Source organism: Marmota flaviventris, chromosome 8, assembly GCF_047511675.1.
Source record: "Marmota flaviventris isolate mMarFla1 chromosome 8, mMarFla1.hap1, whole genome shotgun sequence".
Lineage (NCBI taxonomy): Eukaryota > Metazoa > Chordata > Mammalia > Rodentia > Sciuridae > Marmota > Marmota flaviventris.
The window spans coordinates 56304648-56325768 of record NC_092505.1 but is presented as its reverse complement, the minus strand read 5'-3'; the positions used below and the strand labels follow the sequence as shown (position 1 = coordinate 56325768).

The 21121-nt window shown below is 44.2% G+C and overlaps 1 protein-coding gene across 1 annotated transcript in view; it reads left to right on the top strand.

Moving 5' to 3' along the window:
* The first annotated feature begins 19107 nt into the window (after nucleotides 1-19107).
* The window catches only part of Pdia5 (protein disulfide isomerase family A member 5), a 90106-nt gene continuing 88092 nt past the window's right edge, over nucleotides 19108-21121 (top strand). The window contains exon 1 of the mRNA XM_027936098.2: nucleotides 19108-19385. Within this exon, the coding sequence (XP_027791899.2) occupies nucleotides 19146-19385 (240 nt within the window). The 5' untranslated portion in view covers nucleotides 19108-19145. The remainder of the gene's footprint in view (nucleotides 19386-21121) is intronic.

The window sequence follows — 21121 nt, the reverse complement described above, 5'->3', positions numbered from 1 at the left end:
GTTGTCACTGATTTATGACTCCCCGTCCTCTGCCTGTTGAGGAAAATCACTTTATCAAGATGAGAAGTCAGGGGTGGGGGTGGGGCAGGGCTCCGGGCATCTCTCAGAGGCCCGGTGTGTACAAGTCATCAGGACTGCTTGTGAGTGATGCGGAGAGAAATTACTAAACATTGAACAGAGGTGTGTGATTTGCCTTACATTTATTCAGTTATGCTTTTCAGGATTGGCAGGATGAGACGGAGCAGTTCTGAATATAGAAATGAGGCGCGGAGGCAGCCTGCTGGCACACATTTTAGGAAAACTAGTTTTCTGCCTCTTTATCTCCCATTCAGGGGATCTGAACGCACTTGGGGCTCATTAGTATCACCTTCATCCTCATCAGGGTCCTGGTCACACATTTCAGAACTGGAAGGTTCTTGAGCTTCCTTTCCCTTAAAGACTAAATTGTGTCACATGGGAGGAAAGCAAGGTTCAGGAAAGAGAAACAACTTGTTCAAGGTCACCCTGTGAAGTTGGGGCAGGGGCTGGAAGCCAGATCCTCTGACTTCTGATGCATTATTGTCAAGTGCTCTGCCACTGAGCTGCACCCCCTACCAACCCCTTTGTAGGTAGCCTGGATGTATGATGTGGCTTTAGCAGTGTATGTAGCAATCATAACCTTAGGGTGTCCCCAGTATCAGCCAGACATATGAAAAAACACATAGGCAGATTTTTTTCTTACCATCTATTTCCATCTAAGTAATGTGATCATGTTGTAAAAACTTGGAAAGTAGAAAACAATTAATCTTATCCTAACATAATCCATGTTAGCATTTTATTATTTTCCTTTCTAATTTTTTTCCTTTACATTTTTCCTCTGCATGTAGTTGTGACTAGAGTATATCCACACAGTCTTATATTCTGTGTTTTTCATTTAATTTTATAGCATACACATTTTCCATGTTATTACTTTATCTTCATAGCCATAATTTTAACGATTACTTAATATTTTACCAAATAGATGTATCACGGTTTATGTAGCCATCCCTGTACCATTGGATATTAGGTTCCTCTAGTTTTCCATTAACATAAATAATGCTGCAATGAACATCTTACGCATATAGCTTTTCCCCTATGTTTATGTTATTTTTTAGGATAGCTTCCAAAAGTGGAAGAGCTAGGCCAAGGTTTCTGAACAGTTTTATGGCTCTTGATACATATTGCCAAATTGCCTGCTAAAAGCTTCTTACCAATTTACATAAACAATTTTGAATAAGAGTCAAAAGGGTGACCAAATAAGACTTTGCAAGGAATTAAATAAGAACCTCTTCAAGCACATATCGTGTGTGCATGATGGTTAAATACATCCCAGCTTGAATGCTGTGGGGTCATCATATTGCTTTCATAGAAAAGAGGAAGATAGCAAGGGCCCTGGGACTGGCCATGCCATTATTATTTCCAGGCTTCTGTGCTATAGTTTCCGTGGCTGCACAATAGATTCACCTGAAATACTTTCAGACTGCTGAGACCTAGGGCTGGCCCTCAGAGATTCTGGCTTAATTAGATGGACCTGGAGTGCAGTCTGGCTCGGAGATTGGAAATGTTCCCCAGGTGATTCTATCAGGAGTCAGGCTGAACATCCTTGCATGGACCCGGATCTAGGGAGGCCAAGACGACAGAGACAAAGACCTTGAACAACACCCCTAGATCTGTTTCCTTCTCCATTTCCTGTGCCATGGGGAGAGCTCAACCCACGGTACCTACAAGTTTCCCTGCTCCTCCCATCCTGAGGCTGGAAATGCTTGCTGCATGCAGGCCCTGACTCTGGATGCTCTGGGATTCCTCAGAGGATGAGATGAGGAAGCCCACAATGTCAAAGCAAGCTGTGGAGCCTCCAAATGGCCAGCTGAGAGGCCAAAGGATGGGAATCCCAAATGGCCAGCTTTAGGGTACTGGTACTCACAGCATAGTACCTTCATATCCTGGAGTGTCATGCATCCACTTACAAGAGCTTATTTGTGCTGAAATGTATAGTTCTTCAAATTTCTGAATGAAAAAAGGCCAGGTGCAAGATGTAGGTACAGAATGTTCTGATTTGGGTGAAAAGAACACTATTACATACATATTCACTTGTCTGTGTGCAGAAAGTGTCTGAAAAGACCTGTAACAATGAGCAGCAGTGGTGGTCTTAGAAGCGTGGCTTTGGAGGCATGGGGGTGGGGAGAGTGAAGGGAACATGAACTACTCACCTTAGACCTTTTTCTACAGCTTGTATTGTGTGCCCCAACATGTTATTTACTATTGAAATTTAATTTTTTAAAAAATTACAGGTGGTCTGGACCTATAGTGGTTTTTTGACTTATGATTTTTCAACTTCACTCTGGTGTGAAAGCACTATACATTGAGGTAGAAACTGCACTTTGGATTTTGAACTTTGATCTTTTCCTGGATGGACACTATGCAGTATCACACTCTCTTGTGATGCTGGGCAGCTGCACTCCCTTAATTAGGCCATGCGATCACGGGAGAACACCGCCAATGTTCTACAGTGTTCTGTGCTGCTAAGCTATGACATTGGGTAGGATAAGTGCATTTTTTACTGCATTATTTTCAAATTATGATGAGTTTATCAGAACTCCATTTTATGTTGAGAAATATCTATAAGGTTTTGCAACAATGGGGGGGGGGGCAGGGAAGAGAGACGAGAATAATTTTCTTGAACATTCCTCATAGCACATTGCAGTTCTAAAAGTGCTTCCACTATCTCTTGAGATGAGTTAGGCCAATGTTATTCCCATTTATAGAAAAGGAGACTGATGTTCCAAGAATTAAAGAAATAGGAAAAGAATCAGAGCTGGTGAGAGGTGGACTGGAGTCTAGGGCTTCTGACTTGCAACCCCTGGACTCCAGCATCCTATTTACTCATAGCTCAGAAATAAATCCTAGAGGAGCAAGGATCTTTTCCCACGAAAACCCATTTCCATTTGCTATGGCTTCTCCTGACTTCACTCCCCTGTCCCCCAACACACACACCCTGGAGCGTGGGAGGCATGGAAAAGTGCCTTGGGGAACTGATCCCAAAGGAGGCTGAGGAGGAAGAGGAGCTGAGGGCTCAATTGTCTGGAGGTCTTTGGTGATGATCTATGAAATGGTCAGCATGACTCTGCCCTCAAGGGGACAGTTATAAGCTCTCCTGCCTCCCAGTTTGTGGGCTGGATAGAGGGGAGAGGCCGTGTGGGGGTGAACTGGCTGGAAGTGGGGGGCGGGAGGAGGAAATGCAATTATTTATCATTGAAAATGCAAAGTTCAGCGTTTAGGTGGCTCAAGTTGGCTCATAGCCCAACCCCCATCACAGACTCTGGGCAGCAAAAGGTTAACCATCAATCATGACAGAGTCTGGGCTTGAATTCCCCTAGGCCCTGAGGCAGAGCCCTTCAGAGCAAAGCAGAGAAAGAGACAGTAAATAGCTCACACTCCTTCAGAGTCCCATAAAACACCACACCCGCCTGAGAATCTTTAAAGGTCATTTGTGTACCTGCCTTCCTCACAGCAACCTGTCCACCTCTCCCTAGCTAAATCTTGGGAGTTTGTTGGGAGAGCGAGGGTCTGCACCTTCCTTACTTCTATGTCCCCTGTAGTACCTCGCCTCCAGGTGGCATAGAAACGCCTCCATAAATGTATATTGAATAAATGGCATGCACACCATCAAAGATGATGGCCGATATTAACTGTTTCATTCATTAATTAATTCATAAACTTTATAAATTATATCGTATGTAATATGAACCCAACATTATTGTTATCAATTTCAATAGAAAATTGAAATTGTGATGCGTTTATTTACTGATGTTTGATTTATTTAGTTTGTGAAATAGAAACTACCCCTTCCTAAGTCCATTTTACAGATGGAGACACTGACACTTGCAGACATAAAGGAACTTGCCTGAGGTCACACCATAAGTGAGTGGACCACCAGGCCGGCAGGACAGCAAGACTCAGTTGGGCTCTGTCAAACCCAGCCCACTTTTCAAGGACAATGTATTTCTCCAGAAGAAAGCCATAATTAAGCAGTAGAAGATTTCCCAGAGAAGGATGAAGAGTTAGAGTGGTGGATTCAGAGGCAACCTTGATAGGGAAAGATTTGGACTTGTTAAGAATGAACCCGTGAGGAGTGTTTATCTGATGAAAAATTTATCAAGCCACTCTTATGATTTGTGCACTTTTCTGTTCGCAGGTTATGCTTCAATAAAAACTAAATTAAAAAGAACGAGGTAGCAAATAGTCCCCCAGGCTCCTGGTGCTGTCTTATATAGAAGGATGGCTGGTTAATTCCTCAGCTTCCCCCTGGGGTGGGAGAAGGCAGGTGCTTGCTCCCCTGGAATCTGCCCCTGCTCACAGCATCCCCCACACTGCCAGGGAGCTGTCATCCTGAAATAAAGGCCAAATCAGGTCCTCTTCTGCCTACAATTCCTCAGTGGCTTCTTGTTACCTGCAGAATAAATCTCCAACTCCTTGGAAAAGCAGCCCCATTTGTGCCTAACCAACGTCCCAACCTAGTCTTTCACAGGAGAAGAGGCACGGGCAGCACTTAAACACGGAGACCCTGGGCCCCGCCATCTCCTGGCATGTGATGCTGTGCAAGTCCCTGAACCTCTCCGAAAGCATGGTGATGGCTACGTGCCAAGGCCTGGTAAGAGAGCAGGGATGATGGACACCCATGGCACAAAGCAGCGTCTGGCACCCAGGTGTCGCTTGGTGACTGTGAGCTGTCACTGTTTGTGTTTCATTTGACCACTCAGATGCCTGGCATTATCTCTTCACCTTTCTCTTGCCACAGAGGCCCATTCATCCTCTCCATCTTCTTATGCATTCAAATTTTCTTCTAAGATTTATTCAGCTGTCACTCCTCCAGAAAGGCTCTCCCACCAATGTGGAACTTGTCTGTGCTCTCTCCTGCTCCTGTGGAGTACTATCCCCCATCTTCTGTTCTGTAGCACCTGCTGTACCATAAACACTTTTGTGCGTGGGGGGGTGCTTTCTCCTTTCCCTCAGTATAAGCAAATCTTCTTGGTCATCTCCAATAACTTCCCTGGGGTGGACTGTGTCTGAGATGTTTGTCCAACAGGTGAGCCAACATCCCAGCACTTTCTCTGAAACAAGTCCACTGTCCCTAGCAATTATTCTGCATTGCGTGGCTCTCTACCTCCCTCCCCAAAGGACTGCTGACAGAACTAGGGAAGTGCAACTGACTCAAGCTGGACTGATCAGCATATTTAGTCCTGGGATTTAGAAATGGAAGGAACATCTACTTATTGTTCTCGACAGCAGTGTCCCATCCTCTCTGTTGGGTTTAATTGTGCTCCCTACCCAAATAATGTTGAAGTCTGAACATCTAGTACCTGTGAAGGTGAACTTTTTTGGTCTCTGCAGGTGATCAAGATAAGGTGAGGTCTTAAGGATGTGCCCTAATCAAATATGATTGATTGAAGTCCTTATAAAAAGGGAACATCTAGCCAGGCTGGCAGTGCATACCTTTAATCCCAGCAACTCAGGAGGCCTAGGCAGGAGGATTGAAAATTCAAGGATAGCCTTAGCAACTTAGGCCCTGAGCAACTTAGTGAGACCCTGTCTCAAAATAAAAGATCTGGGAAGGTGGCTCAGTTGTGAAGCACCCCTGGGTTCAATTCTCTGTACCAAAGGGGAAAAAAAATGGTGGGGGTAGACATCCAGACACAGAGCCAGAAGATAATGTGAGGACAAGGGAAAGGCGCCATCTATAAACCAAGGAATGCCCGAGATACTAGAAGCCAAGAGAAAGTCAGGGAGCCGATTCTCCTTCAGAAGGAAACAACCCAGCTGACACCTTGATTTCAGGCTGTTGACCTCCAGAGCTCCAAGATAATCTGTTTCTGTCCTAAGCCACCCAGGGGTACTTTATTACAGCAGTCCTAGGAAACAAATGAATCCTCGCTTTGGTGAACTTCTCCTCCCCTCTCTGCTCATGGCTCAAGCAGTATTTACTCCTTCTCCTCCCTGCTCTTTCCCTCCTCGGATGTTATCATGGATGTTGCCCTCTTTGTCATCATCATCATCATCATGATCATGGTCATCGTCGTCATTGTCATGGCTATTGCAGAGCCTTACGTTGTGCAAGGCACTTTTCTAAACACTCTAAATTTAATCTTCATAGCAATCTATGAAATGGGTCCTGGTATGGTTGCTATTTTGCAGAAAAGGAAACTGAGACAAAGAGAGGTTTAAGTGCCAAGTGTCACACAGCTGATAAGTCACAAAGCCCAGATTTAAACCCAGGCAGCCTGCCTTCAGAGCCTGTGTCTGTCCTCCACCCTTGTCTAGTGACCCTCACACCTGGAGACAAGTCCCAAGCAGGGCTAATACAATTCTCTAAGGATTCTTCTTTTTAAAATAGGAACTTGGGGAAGATGAGCCAAACTTGGTTGGCCAGATTTATCAGGCACCATCAAGGGGTCCTGTTCTTTAACATGTAGAAGGAGTAGAGAACTAGAGAGATGAATGTTATCTGGTCCCTGTTACTCTTTGACCAGGAGGACTCACCTCAACCCTGCCCTTCCCAAAGCTTGCTTGTAAGAACCGCAAGTCATACCTTTGTTTGAGCTAGTTATGTTGGTTTTCCATCATTTGCAAACAGAAGATTCCAGACCAGCACACTTGCAAATTAGAAGCTGGGACTGAAAGACTCCATTCTCATTTGAGGGTGGTCTCTTGAGTGGCAGGGATAAAAATAAACCTTGACTTCTGTGAGGTGTCAATCTCTTGCAAGAGGCTGGGTACCAGAGAGAGCTGGGCTTTGCAGGGGGACATGCGGGGAGCATGTGTTAGAAAAGCAGAGAGGAGATGGTGAGAGAGAACACTGTGGAGTCCTGAGAGTTCCTAGTTCTGAGGCTTGGCTGCGTTCCTGCCCTTGAGTTCTAGGAGAGCTCCCTGTATCCATTAATCTACTCCCCCTTTTCAGTTTAAATTGGCACAAGTTGGTTTCAATAGGTTGCATGCAAAGAATCATAAATAATACACATGCAGTAGGAACTCAATAACTGTTGAATATAATGGAGGGTTCTTAAACAAGGCAATAAATAGGATGGAGACCATTCCTTAGGAATATTGCTCTGAAGCTTGCATGAGAGAGAGAATATAGATGGGGTGCAGTGATAACAAAGAGGTACCCACAGAGGTCAGCGTAAGAGGTGACAGGGCCTGAGTGACTGGAAAGGAAAGTAGAGAACACAGAGGAAAATGATTTGGTGGAACTAAGCCTTGAGGAGAGTGGGAGTAGAGGAAAAAAGGATGTCAAAGATGACTGGGAATCTGAGCCAGGTTTCTAGAAGGAAGGATGAGACCATTAATAGAAGGAGGAAAGATGGGAGGGAAGATGAGCAGGCTCTTGCACACCAATGTTGAGCTGAGGTAGCAGTGATGGAGCTAATTAGAGTAACTGAGCAGAAAGAAATGAAGCCTGGCGTTGAGCAGAGAAGACTGGGGAATCAGCCTTAGCAGAGAGCTGGAGCTGGTAGAGAGGCCGAGGCAGCCCAGAGAGAGCATAAAGGAAGGAATGGAGATAGACAACTAAATTTAAGACATAAGAGAATAAATTACCTGCAAACTAGAGAAAGAGCAGTCTGCAAAGTAGGCAGCAGAGCAGCATGTGGAGTTGGAGGAACTGAGGAAGCAGTCTCCAGAAGGGGAGTGGTGAATGGTGCTCAAAATTGCAGACAGGCCAGGAAAGGACAGCTCTCAGGGGATGGAGACAAGGTGATTTAGCTCACTGAGGAGGAGATCTTGAGAAACCACCAAGGGAGCCGTGAGTCACTGATGAGGGAAGGAGACAGATGGTGAGGCCTTGGGGACGAGGGCCTGTACTGATTTAATGCCACAGTAGGAGGGGCTGCTTTTGCCTCCTTGGGGAGAGGCAAGGATGACTTTCCAATGAGGAAAAGATCTGGACCACCTGTTGGATAAGGAAGGTGAAGGCTTTAGGATATAGCCTGAATGAGTTCATAAGCAACCTGAACTACTCTGCCTGATTCAGGGGCAGAGGCTGAGAGAACTGGGCTGGGGGAGGGGGCGGGGGTAGAGACTGGCAGCAGCCTCAGTAGAGAGAGAAGATGTGAGGAACTGATACCATCCAGGGTTCTTGGTTGTAAATAATAGCCTTTAAATTCCGAAATTTAAAGGCTAAAAATAATGCATATCTATAATCACATATTTTCTGGGGGGTCAGAGATTGGGGAGCAGTTTAGCTGGGTGGTTCTAGTTTGTGGGCTCTCATTAGATTGTACTCCAGATGTCAGGTGGGATCTCAGTCTTTTGAAAGCTGACTGGAGCTACAGGAACTTTTCCAAGACGGTGCACCCACTGGAGTCAGCAGGATACCCCAGCTCAGCACTTCCTTGCTATTGCCAAGGAACGTCATTCTCTCTCACTTGGTTCTCTCCGTAATACTGCCTAAATGCACTTATGACATGGCTGCTGGCTTTCCCCAGAGTGAGTAATCCCAGAAAGACAGGAAGGAAGAAACCGCAATGCCTGTTATGACCTCGTCTCACAAGTCACATATCTTCACTTTGCCTATTCTATTCAAGAAAAGTGAATCATTAGGTCTAGGCCATACTCAGGGAAGGGTGATTAAGCCCCAGCTCTTGATGGTAAGTGTATTAAATAATTGTGGGCATATTTTATTTTTTTATTTGTTCTTTCTAGATATACATGACAGTGGGGTGTATTTTGACATATTATGCATACATGGAATAAGTATAACTTGTTCCAATTAGGATCCATTATTGTGGTTGTATATGATGTGGAGTCATATTGTTGTGTATTCAGATGTGAATAGAGGAAAGATATGTCTGATTATGTGGGTGTATTTTAAAATACATAGGAACTAGGCACAGTAGTGCACCCCTATAATCCCAGTAGAATGAGAGGCCGAGGCAGGAGGACTGCAAGTTCAAAGCCAACCTCAGCAACTTAGCAAGGCTCTGTCTCAAAAAATAAAAAGGGCTGGGATGCAGCTCAGTGGTTAAGTGCCCTTGGGTTCAAAAACTATACCCCCCCCAAAAAAAAAAATTCATAAGAAAGTTGGAGAATTAGACTTTAAAAAATAGGCAGGAAGCTCCAGTTCTCCAGTTGAGGCCCACATGAGGGAACAACCTGCTGAGGGAGGACACTGGAGGCCTGACACCTAGACCCAAGTACTCCTCTTGTAAACATTCTCTATGTCATTTGTAGTGTTTTCTCCAACAACAAAATCACTGGTCTGATCGGCTGATTGGCTGAGTTTGGACCACCACCTATAACTGGCATGCAATGTGGTTTGGGGGCTTCTGTCAACATGGGGCAGAATCCTAACTCTCATCAAGACGTACATAATTGCACAGTTTCCACCCACCTCCCACCACCTCCTGCCACACCCCATATGATCAGTCTCCATCCCAGAGAGGCTCCTGTCTGATTCTCCAACCCCAACTGGGTATCCCACCATTCAATTCCATTCTGACATTGGTTCCCAGAGTTATTGCAGACTCTGAAGGTTACAGGACTGCATCATGTTTGTGTCAGCGCAGGGTGAAGAAACCAGAATGCCAATGAGGTTCTTATGCTTCAGTGGAAACAAGATATTGGAGCTACAGAAGACAAAGGAAAACAACTCATCCCTGAAGACTCCAGAATCCTATCTCTGAGAGTCCCTACGGTTCTCCAAGGGAATTTGGTATAGGGAAGCATTGGTATTCCTATTACACAGAGGTTGAGGCTTTGATAAATTTAAATGTTACTGTTAACAGAAGGGTGACCCCCAAAGGTAGAGGATATGAGGATATCTTAATTCTGATACTTGGCTTTAAATATAAGTGTGAAGTCTTTTTTATATGAATGCTATTTTTAAGAAAAAAAAATGCTGTCTTCTAAGGTCAACTCTGGATTTAGTTTTAGCAAGACAATTTTTTTTTTTAATGAGCTAAAGTCTGGGGCCTTGTAGGTGAAACCAGTTAGGGTGCTAAGATCTGAGAAGGTAAAAACAAACAAACAAACAACAACAAAAACAAACAAAAAAAAACCCCAGACATACCATGGAAATAGGTCCTAAGGGAGATCTGACCAGGGGGAGGTCAGGCATGCTCCCTCAGGTTGTTTGGTCTCACCTGGGGTCCAGGCTTCCAGAGTTTCCATAGCACAGGCTGAGGGGTCATGACTGGGTAGAGTTTGGAGGGACCCCAGCCATATGGGAAGGTCATTTTCTAACTAAGGGTCAAAAAGTGTGCCTGAGAGGGCCACAGGTTTGAGCAGCCTACTAGCTAGAGCCAGGAGGAGTAGATGGAAAGTAGGGAAAGATGGCTAGAAGGGATAAAGATCTGGATCTTATAATATGATGCTTTCTTAATGAAATGTCAGATGGAGGCCCTACAACTGGGCCCATGATGAATGTCCAATCAATGTCCAATAATGAATTACTAATTATTGTTCAGTCACCAACTGCAATCTCTCCAGGCCTGCCATGGAAACAAGGGGCTGATAAAGACACCCTGAAGCTGCCCTTAGAAGATGCCCTTTAAACCTGAGGTTTAAAAGGATATACCTTGGTCTGGGGCTGTATCTCAAAGGCAAAGCACATGCCTAGCAGGCATGAGGCACTGGGTTTGATCCTCAGCATCACATACCATGGAGATAAAATAAAGGCATTCTGTCCATCAACAACTACATTTTTTTTTTAAAATACAAAATACAGCTGGGTGTAGTGGCTGTATATATAAAATACAAAAAAAAAAAAAAAAAAAAAAGATAGACCTTCACCCAGGTCTGTGAGGATTCTTTTTGGTTTTAAGATTATTTGATCAGTCAGGCATACCTGCAATCTCAACTACTCAGGATACTGAGGCAGGAGGATGGCAAATTTGAGGCCAGCCTGGGCAACTTAAATTTCTTAAAAAAAAAAAAAAGACTGGGGGTGTAGTTCAGTGGTAGAACACTTGCCTAGTGTATGTGGCCCTGGGTTCGATCCCCAAAACTGAAAAGAAAGAAAAAAGATTACTTGATCAGCCTGTTCTGCTGTTTGTCTATATTAGCATTAGGAAGGTTAGCATTGTCTGTATTGTCAACCTTTCTTGTCACAGTTCATTTCAAACATTTAATGAGCTCTTATTATGTGCCAGGCACTGGGAGGTAGCAAGATAAATGAAGTAAACCAGACACAGCCTTTGTCCTTAAGAGTTTACAGTGTGTGTGTGTGTGTGTGTGTGTGTGTGTGTGTTTTGGACTATGGGGATTAGGGTGGTTGAGAAACTAAACTCCAAAGGAAAATGTAACACATTATGAAGACTAATAAAGAAGAGATGGATATTTATCCATACAAGAGCTAGCCAGATACCTTGTATACGTCATCTAATACTCCTCATTTTAGCCCTGTGTAACTTACTATTCCCACTTACACAGGGAGCATCTGGAGTTACATGATTTCTCTGATACCACCTGGCTAGTAAGTGGCAGAGCCAGGACTCTTGTCCATGTCTTTCTAAGGTCACAGTTGTTTTTTGTTTTTTCAATTGTCATAAATAAATATAACCCCAAATTTACCAATTTAACCTTAAAAAAAATCCTGAAGTCTTGCTTTATTTATTTATTTTGAAATTTACACATTTCCTTTTTCATAGTTTAATTTTTTAAAATTTTGGTATTTTATATATATAACATGAAATTTATAAAATTTATCATCTGGGGCTGGGGATGTGGCTCAAGCGGTAGCGCGCTCAGCACCACATACAAACAAAGATGTTGTGTCCGCCGAAAAACTAAAAAATAAATATTGAAATTCTCTCTCTCTCTCTCTCTCTCTTTAAAAAAATAAAATTTATCATCTTATTCATTTTTAAAAAATATTTTTAAGTTGATGGACCTTTATTTTATTCATTTATTTATATGCAGTGCTGAGAATAGAACCCAGTGCCTCACTCATGTGAGTCAAGCACTCTACCACTGAGCCACAACCCCAGCCCTCATAATATTCATTTTTAAGTGTACATCTGATAGTTTTGTTGTTGTTGTTGTTGTTGGTGGTGGTGGTGTTCTTTTTTTTTTTTTTTGTATCAGTAATTGAACCCAGAGGCCCTCAATCACTGAGCTTCATCCCAGTCTTTCTTATTTTTTATTTTGAGACAAGGTCTCGCAAAATTGCTGAGGCTGGCTTTGAACTTGTGATCCTCCTGCTTCAGCTTCCCAGCGTGCTGGGATTACAGGTATGCACCACCAAATCCAGTTCCAATAGTGTTAAGAATATTTACGTAATTGTGTAACCAATCTCCAGAGCACTTTTCATCTTGCACAACTGAAACTCTGTCCCTATTAAACAAGTTCCCATTCCCCTCCTCCACTCCTGGCAACCATCACACTACTTTTCATCTCTAGGAGTTTGACTATTCTAGGTAAGAAAAATCACAGGGAAAAAGAAAAGAAGAAGAAAAGAAAAATCACACAGTATTTATCTTTTATCTTTTTGTGACTAGCTTATTTAACTTAGAACAATGTCTTCAAGTTTCACCCATGTTTAAGGTATATCAGAATTCTCTTCCTTTTTAGTGCTGAATGGTATTCTGTCACGTATCATACTTTCTATATCTATTCATCTGTCCTCAGACACATAGGTTGCTTCCACTTTGGTTCTAATGTGTACATTGTTGCCATGAATGTGGATACACAAACACCTCTCCAAAATATCTCTTCAATTCTTTTGGATACATATCCAGAGGTGGAATTTGGATCATGTGGCAATTGGTTTTGGGGTAGTGCTTGCAATGGAAACCCAGGGTCTGGACCATGCTCTACTGCTCCATTATACCCCCTTCTCCTGGTAAGTAAATTTTTTTTATAACTTTATTTTTTTTTATTTATTTATTTATTTATTTATTTATTGTTATGTAGTGCTGAGGATTGAACCCAGGGCCTCACACGTGCTAGGCGAATGCTTCACCGCTGAGCCACAACCCCCCGGCCCCATCCTACTAATAAAATTTTTGAGGAACCACCCCATTGTTTTCCACAGAGGTTGTAGCATTTTACGTTCTCATCAACAGTGTATAAGGGTCCCAATTTTCCACACCCTTGCCAATACTTGCTCTTCTTTCTCCCTCCCCCTTTTTTCTCTTCTTTCTTTTTTTTAATAGCAGACATCTTGGTATGAGATAGTGTCTCATGTGGTTTTGGTTTGCATTTCCCTAATGATTAAAGATATCAAGCATCTTTTCATTAGCTATTTGGGGAGAAATATTAGAAATGTGGTCTATTTCAAGTCCTTTGCCCATTTTTAAATTCATTTTTATGGTTATTCATATATTGCAGTTATTAATCCCTTAAGAGATACATCATTTGCAAGTATTTTCTTCCTTCTGTTGATTGTGTCCTTTGATACACAAAAATTTTCAATTTGATGTAGTCCAGTTTCTCTCTGACTTCCTTTGTGCTTTTTGGTATCTAAGAAGTCATTGCCGCACTCAACATCACAAAGCTTCCCCTTGTGTCTTCTCTTAAGGGTTGTGTAGTTTTAGCTATTTAGGTCTTTGATGCATCTTGTACATGGCACAAAGTAGAATCCGATTTCATTCTTTGCACATAGATATCCTATTTTCCCAGCATCATTTATTGAAAAGACTGTTCTCTATTTTTAATCATGTTAAGTTACAGTTCAGAGGCATCAACAACATTCACAATGTTCACAACCATTACCACTGTCCACCTCCAGAATTTTCATCATCCCTTTCAGAAACTCTGCACCTATTAAACAATAACTCCCCATTCGCCCTTCCTCCAGCCCTTGGAAACCACTCTGTACTTTGCATCTCTATGAATTTGTCACAGCCTGTGTTCTGAAGGACCGTGCTCTTCACGGGGAATTGTGCACAGAGCACAGAGAGGGATGCTCAGCCCTGGGCTGGTGGAGTGTTGGTGGGAGGATGAGTGTCAGAAGAGGCTTTTGGAAGAGCGAAGCCCCAGGAGGAGCCGATATCAGCCAAGCAAAAGAGTGAGAGCAGAACAGAGACGCCTGCAGACATGGCCAGCGGAGGCAAAGGCTTGTGAGGCAGCACAGGGAATTCTGAGCATGACCAGCATCATGGTCTTTGCTAGCCCTTCACCCAGATGTAAGGTCTATCTTGTTCCTTTTTTGGATTCTCCTCTTTGCACCTTCTTTATTCAGAGCCAACTATTCTTTCCCTCCAATCTCATCTCTCCTCTTTTTAAAAAAATTGCAACTCTTATTGAAATATAACATGTGTATAGCATAATCCGTGAGTGTGTGTGATGAGTTTTCACAATGTGAACAAACCCAAGTATCCTGACTCAGAGGGTGAAACTGAGCCTCATCGGCACCCCAAGAAACCCCTTCCAGAAACTCCTCACACACTTCCCCCAAGGGTCTCATCCCCGTCTCCTCCTTGTGAACCTTACATACACATGGAGTTGCACAGAACAGATCCTTTTGTGTCTGGCTTCTTGCCTCACTATTTTTTTTTGTTGTTCTGAGCTAATTCCCATCCTGCTGGAATGTCAGAAAACGGTCATTGTGCTAGTCCCCATCCCAGCTGCAAAGATGGAGGGGACTGGCAACACAAATGTAAGGTGCTTCACTATGCACAATACACCACAGGATGGAGGTTTCTCTGGCCTGGCCCCTCCGGCTGCAGCTGGAGAATGGATGGCTCCCATTGAGGGCTGTAATGGAGGAGAGACGGCACTTGCCCTGTGCTCTCCTCCTAATATTTCAAGGAGAGTGAAGCTTAGAATTGTTCAACATTCCCGGAAGGGCCATAAATTGCATTTTAGCTTGTTTCAATTGCAGAATGAAATGGCCTGTTTTCTTGGCAATTTTTACTTCTCCCTCCCAGTCCCTTGTCCTTGGTTCCCTAGCTGATAGGTACATGGTTTCTTTCTTTTCTTCCTCTTATCAACTCTCTCCCCTTTTGGCAGTAGTTTTTTTTTTTTTTTTTTGGTACCAGGGATTGAACCCAGGGGCTCTTAACCACCAAGCCACATCCACAGTCCAGTCCATTTTTATATTTTATTTAGAGACAGGGTCTTGCTAAGTTGTTGAAAGCCTCACAAAGTTGCTGAGGCTGGCTTTGAATTTACAATCCTCCTGCCTCAGCCTCTGGACCCACTGGGATTACAGGCATGCGCCACTGCGCCTGTTAGATTTTTTGTCTGAGTTTGAGCCTCCTTGACCAGGGGCTTTTAGCCAATCTTGGATTCAGAATATCCTGGAGTCATAAGCAATTCTGAACATAAGTGATTGACCCTGCCCTTCCCTGTTTAGTCTTTTTAAAAGCTGAGCTACTGCATGAGTTACACAGAGTAACTTAAGTCTTAGCATGCCATGCAAATAATTAATTCAGCTTGATTAATAAACTCACATTTACACATGGAGACAATCATGTATGGATCATTTAATCAAGATATAGAACATTTCCAGTATCCAGAACACTGGCTCCTTTTCCCCCACTCCTCCTTCTCCTTTTCTTTTTTCATCCTAGGACACCCTTTCTTGCTCTTGAACCTCAAATAAATGGAATCATGTGGTCATATTCCCTTGTGTCTGGCTACTTTCGCTCAACTTCATAACAATCTGAGTTTCATCCAGGCTGTTACATGGATCAGTACTTTGTTCTTTTTTTATTACAGAATATGCTGTTTTATTTATCTATTTTTCTGTTCAAGGACATTTGGGTTGCTTCCAATTTGCGCTATTGTACAAGTTTGCTGGGGCTGCCATAAGAGAGTAACGCAGATTGGGTGGCTTAAACATCAGAAAAAAAACATTTTTTTCCCCTCATGATTCTGGGGCCTAGAAGTCAAGATAAAGGTGTTGACAGGGTTGGTTTCTTTGAGGACTTTGCTTCTTGGCTTAGAGAATCATCTCTCCATATCTTCACATGGCCTTTTGTGAAGATATGTGATCTATTCTTTTATATTTATAAAGGACCTCATTGAACCTTAATTATCTGTTTTAAAGCCTCTAAATGCAGTCACATTCTGCTTGGGGCTGGGACTTCAACGTATGAATTTTGAAGGACACAGTTCAGCCCATAACAGCTTCTATGAATTGAGCTGCTATGGGCATTTTTAAATGTGTTTTATACATGTAGAGTTGTCCAAAGCAGTTGAACCAATTTGCACTCCCATCAGCAATATGTGAGGGTTCCAGTTTTTCTATATCCTAATCAGTTGCTTAATTTTGCAGATGAGAAACAGACTCTCAGAGAAGAGGTGCAAGCCTCACTTTTCCATATGTGGATCAGGAGCTTGAGGTTGCAGAGCATGCTGAGGAAGCCTTGTCCCCATCCTGCTTTAGGAATTTCTGAAATCCCCCAACACATTACTTCACTCAGTCATTCATCTAAAGCAGAATTGGGAACCACCTGTGGCTCAGGTCCTGCACTAGGCTCTGAAAGTGAGGTGGTGGGCAGCAGAGAAAGAAATGTATATGTATATGGGAACAACAGACAACAAACATGACAACTACATAAGTACATTTAGTATTATGGCTTGGATATAGGTATTCCCCCCCAAAACTCTTGTGTTAATGCGGAAATGTTCAGAGGTAAAATAATTGAATTGTGAGAGCTGGAATCAGTCTATCCTAGTTTGACTGGACTGACTGAGTGGTAACTGTAGGCAGATGGGGTGCAGCTGGTGGAGGTGGGTCACTGGGGATATATCATATAAGGGTTGTCTTCCCTGTGATCCGTTCTTTCTTTGCTTTCTGGCTACCATGAGGTCAGCTGCTTTCCTCCACCCTGCCCTTGGGCCATGATGTTCTGCCTCACCTTGGACCCAGATCAATGAACCCAAGGTAGACTCAGGCCTCTGAAACCATGATCTCCAAATAAACTTCCCCTCCTCTAAGTTGTTCTTGTCACGTATTTTCATCATAGCATTACAAAGTCGACTAAAACATTTGGTATCTGCTGGGGATTAACTCCAGGAATACTCACAGATACCAAAATCCATGGATGCTCAAATTCCTTATATAAAATGGCATAGTATTTACATATAATGTAGGTATCTCTCTATTACTGATAATATCTAAAGAATGCGAATATTATATAAATAGTTGTTATGCTGTATTGTTTAGGGATTAATAATAAGAAAAATGCCTGTACCTGTTCAGCACAGACACTTTTTTTTTTAAATGTTTTCAGTCTAGAGTTGGTAGAATCCACAGGCGTGGATTCAGACACAGAAGGCTGACTATAGTTGCAGATTGTGGTTAAGTGCTGGACAAATAATCAACCAAACCCGAGCTAGGGAATAAGGAGTTTAAGTGGGAAGGGTGAAAGTGCCTCTAGATGGGTTGTTCTGAAGGGCCTCTCTAAGGAAGGTCAGAAAGAAGAGCTCCCATGGATTAGAAAGCACCCATCAAGTTAAGGCGAGGGAAAATGTCCAGGCAGGGAGACTAGGAACAGCTTAAGCCCTGAAGTGGAGCTGCTCCAGGGAAGGGAGGGGCCAGGAAAAGATGGTGAGGAGCTGAGGGGGCCAGGGTGGGGGTGAGGCTGAAGGGGAGGTCTAGAGGGCAGGGGCCCAGACCATGCACAGCTGCAGGTCACAGTAGGATATTGGATTTTATTCTAAGGATAATGGGAAGCTATTGGAGGGCTTCGGGGAGTGACCAGAAAAATTCAACTGACTTATCACATAGGAAAGAAGCAGGCACCTTCTTTAGAAGACTCTCACTGTGGCCTAGGAGAGACACGTAAGTGATTTAAAGGGGTGGGGGGGCAGGAGAGATATATTTTGGAGGTAGAACTACTGGGACACAATGAGGGATAGGATGGGCATGTTGAGAAGAGGGGTTGAGTCAAGTTTTAACATCTAAGTTTTGGCTTTGAACCTCTAGATGGAGGGCAAGGGACTTTCAGTTATACTCTACAAACCTCTTGACTGTGCAATTCTTTCATCCAACTAACTATTATATATCTCGATCTTTTGGACATAGTAGGTGTCCAACAAACAGATTTTTTTTTTTTTTTTCAATTGGGGATTGTGGCACATGCCTATAGTCCCAGCTACTCAAGAGGCAGGAGGATCGCAAATTTGAGGCCAGAGTGGGCAGGCCAACAAGACTCTTTCTCCAAAAAATAGAAAACAAAAAGGGTTGAGGGGTAGCTTAGCGGCAGAGTGCTTGCCTAGCATGTGCAAGGCCCTAGATTCAGTCCCCAGCACCACAAAAGTAAATAAATGTTTTTTTTTTTCTTTGAAAAAAATAAAGGATGTTTTCTTTTTAAAAATTTTAAATTAAGGTAACATATAACATTAATTAATCATTTTAACATGTACAATCATTTTAACGTGTAAAGTGACATTTAGTACACTCACAATGTTATGCAACCATTACCTCTGTCTAGTTCCAAAATTTTTCATCACTCCCAAAAGGTGTCCCCTGAATTCAGTAAGCAGTCTCTTCTTGTTTCCTCCTTCCACCACAGCAACCACTAATCTGATTTCTGTCTCTATCATTTATCTATTCTGGATGTTTTATATAAGTGCAATCATTCATTATGTGTGAGCTTTTGTTTCTGGCTTTTTATTAGCATAATGTTTTTGAGATTTGTCTACATGGTAGCATGTATTCATTCTTCATTCCTTTTAATGAGTGAACAATTTTCCAATGTATCAATATACCACATTTTGTTTATCCATTTGTCCCTTGAGGACATTTGGATTGTTTCTACCTTTTGGCTATTGTAAAAAGTGCTCTTATGAACACTGATGTACAAGCGTTTGTTTGAATGCCAGTCTTCAATTCTTTTGAGTGTATATATAAAGAGTGTGGATCAAACCGTTTTCCAACAGCTCGATAAAGTTTTTCTGAGGGAAAAAGAAACGATAGGTGGGAGCCTGGGAGGCAGGGATGAGGGCTTTTTCTATCCTCCCCAAGAAGCACTGGACTTTGCCATTTATAAGCTGTGTGATCTGGATCAAATGCCTTAAATTCTCTGGGCTGATTCCTAATCTTTAAAATAGGAAGAAAGACCCCCCCCCCCCTATACTAATTGCTTCCCGTAAGTCCTTCCTTTTTCGCATTCACTTCAAGCTACTACCTGGCTCCGGAAAGTCCACTCGCCTGAATGCTCTGAGAGGTCGCAAACTACATGTCCCAGCAAGCCCTTCTCCCGGCCACCCCTCCCAGCCTGGTGCGCATGCTTTGGCAGACGTGGCACCGGGAACTGGGAGGCGGGGAGTGGTTGGGAAGTGGCGGTGGCTCTTGGCTCTTGGCGGCGGCGGAGCTAGCGGGCGGGCGTGGAAGCCAGAGTGGAGACAGGAGGCGGCGGCAGGTAGCGGCGGGGATGGCACGGGCCAGGCCGGCGTGGGGGCTGCTGCTGGCGATCTGGGTAAGGCTGCGGGGCGAGGGTGCGAGCGGGGGGCCGGGCCGACACGTGCGCCGGGCTAGCCGGGCTGGCCAGTCCGCGTTCTCAGCTCCCGGCCCTTCCCGGGGCGCGCGGGAGCTGCCTCCGGGCACCCGGGTCGGGGCGTGCGTGGCAGGCAGGCGGGCACCCAGTGGCCGCGCCGGAGAGAGCGAGTTGTCCGGGTTCCGTCCCCTCCGAGCGCTCGCTGGCACCGGGGCCAGCGGCAGCCCTGGAGCGCTAGGCTGTAGCGAGGTGCCTGCTACACGGCATAACTTTGCTAGGGCGCAGGTCAGGGGTCGCCCCCAGCTAGGGCGGGACTCTGGTGGGCCGGGGGATGCCCCTCGCCCCAGACTCCGGCTCTGCACCTGTGTGAGTGCCGCGTGGGTTGAGGGTGCTTTCCACTTGCACACAGGAAACCTTGTTTTAGAGCCACCCTTGTTCTTGGTTTCGACCCCAAAGGGCTAGGAAACTGCGGCTAGCCACCAGGTTCGGCCCCACCGGTCTGGGTGGAGTCGCCACCCGCGGGGAGTTCTCCGACATCTCTCCGATGTTGGCTCCAGCAGTACTTTCTAGCTGTAGCGTGGAGTGGCAGGTCACTTAAAGTATCTTAGTTTCTAACCCATGAGACGGGGACAGTCAAGACACCGCCCCCCCGCCGCTCCCCCCCCCCCCGCACATATATATATATATATATATATATATATATATATATATATATATATATATATACATACAAGGTTGTTGGGAGGGTGGGATGACAAGTCAGAGAAGGAAACTGCAAAAATCACACAGGAATAGAGGATGGGTGGGTCAGGGTGCTGGGAAGGGCGAGAGGAATCTGCTCTAATAAGGGGTCCTCTGGGCGTCCCTGGGAGAGGTTGGAATGGGTGTGCCGGGCCAGCTGAGGACCTGGGTTTGGCTCTTGGTGTTGCTGTGGGTGTGTGATGGGATGAGTGGCCTTCCACAACTTTTCCAGAACTTCTTATCTCTCTCATGTTAGTACCATCCTGGCTCCCTTTTGTCCTGAAGTTCCAGGGAATCTCCAGCTCCTGGAACCCAGATTTTGCAGTTTTTTTTTTTTCCTTTTTGGGTGTGGCAAGGATAGTGGGAAATGGGAGAAGAAAAACTGTTGGCTTAAACATTTCCATCTTCCAATAACTTGTCTGTCTGGGATCACCAGTGACGAGTGGTCCAGCATTTTCTGATTGTCCGAAGACGGTGGGGAAGAAAACTCCGCTGTGAGGTCTCCATTCTCCTTTCAGAATAGAACCAGGCTGGAGTGAGGCTCTTCACTGTCTCTTCACTGCATCTGGGTGTGTTGCATATCTCTGCCATCAGTTCCCTGGAGGTCTCCAAGCCAGGCAGGACTGAGCAGAGGATGGGGCCATCTCCTCCCTGACATCCATCAGGTCTTTGCCCTAAGATTCTTTCAGGGGGTTCTGCCATCTTCCCTTTTTCTCTTCTTGTGAAAATGGAGAGCTTGGGAATCCGAAGTTTCATTCAGCAAACATTTATTTTTATTTGTCAACCACATTGCTTGGCATAGGGTTGGATTTTGGGTAGGGAACAAAATATACATGGTGCCTGCCCTCTGGTGTTGTCCTAGGCTGGGCTGGGTGTTAGTCCTGTGAGTAAAAAAGAGAAGAGCAGGTACTAATACCCTAACTAACTGCTGGTAGCTACCATTGAATGGGAGGCATATATTAATTTAGAGGGAGGTC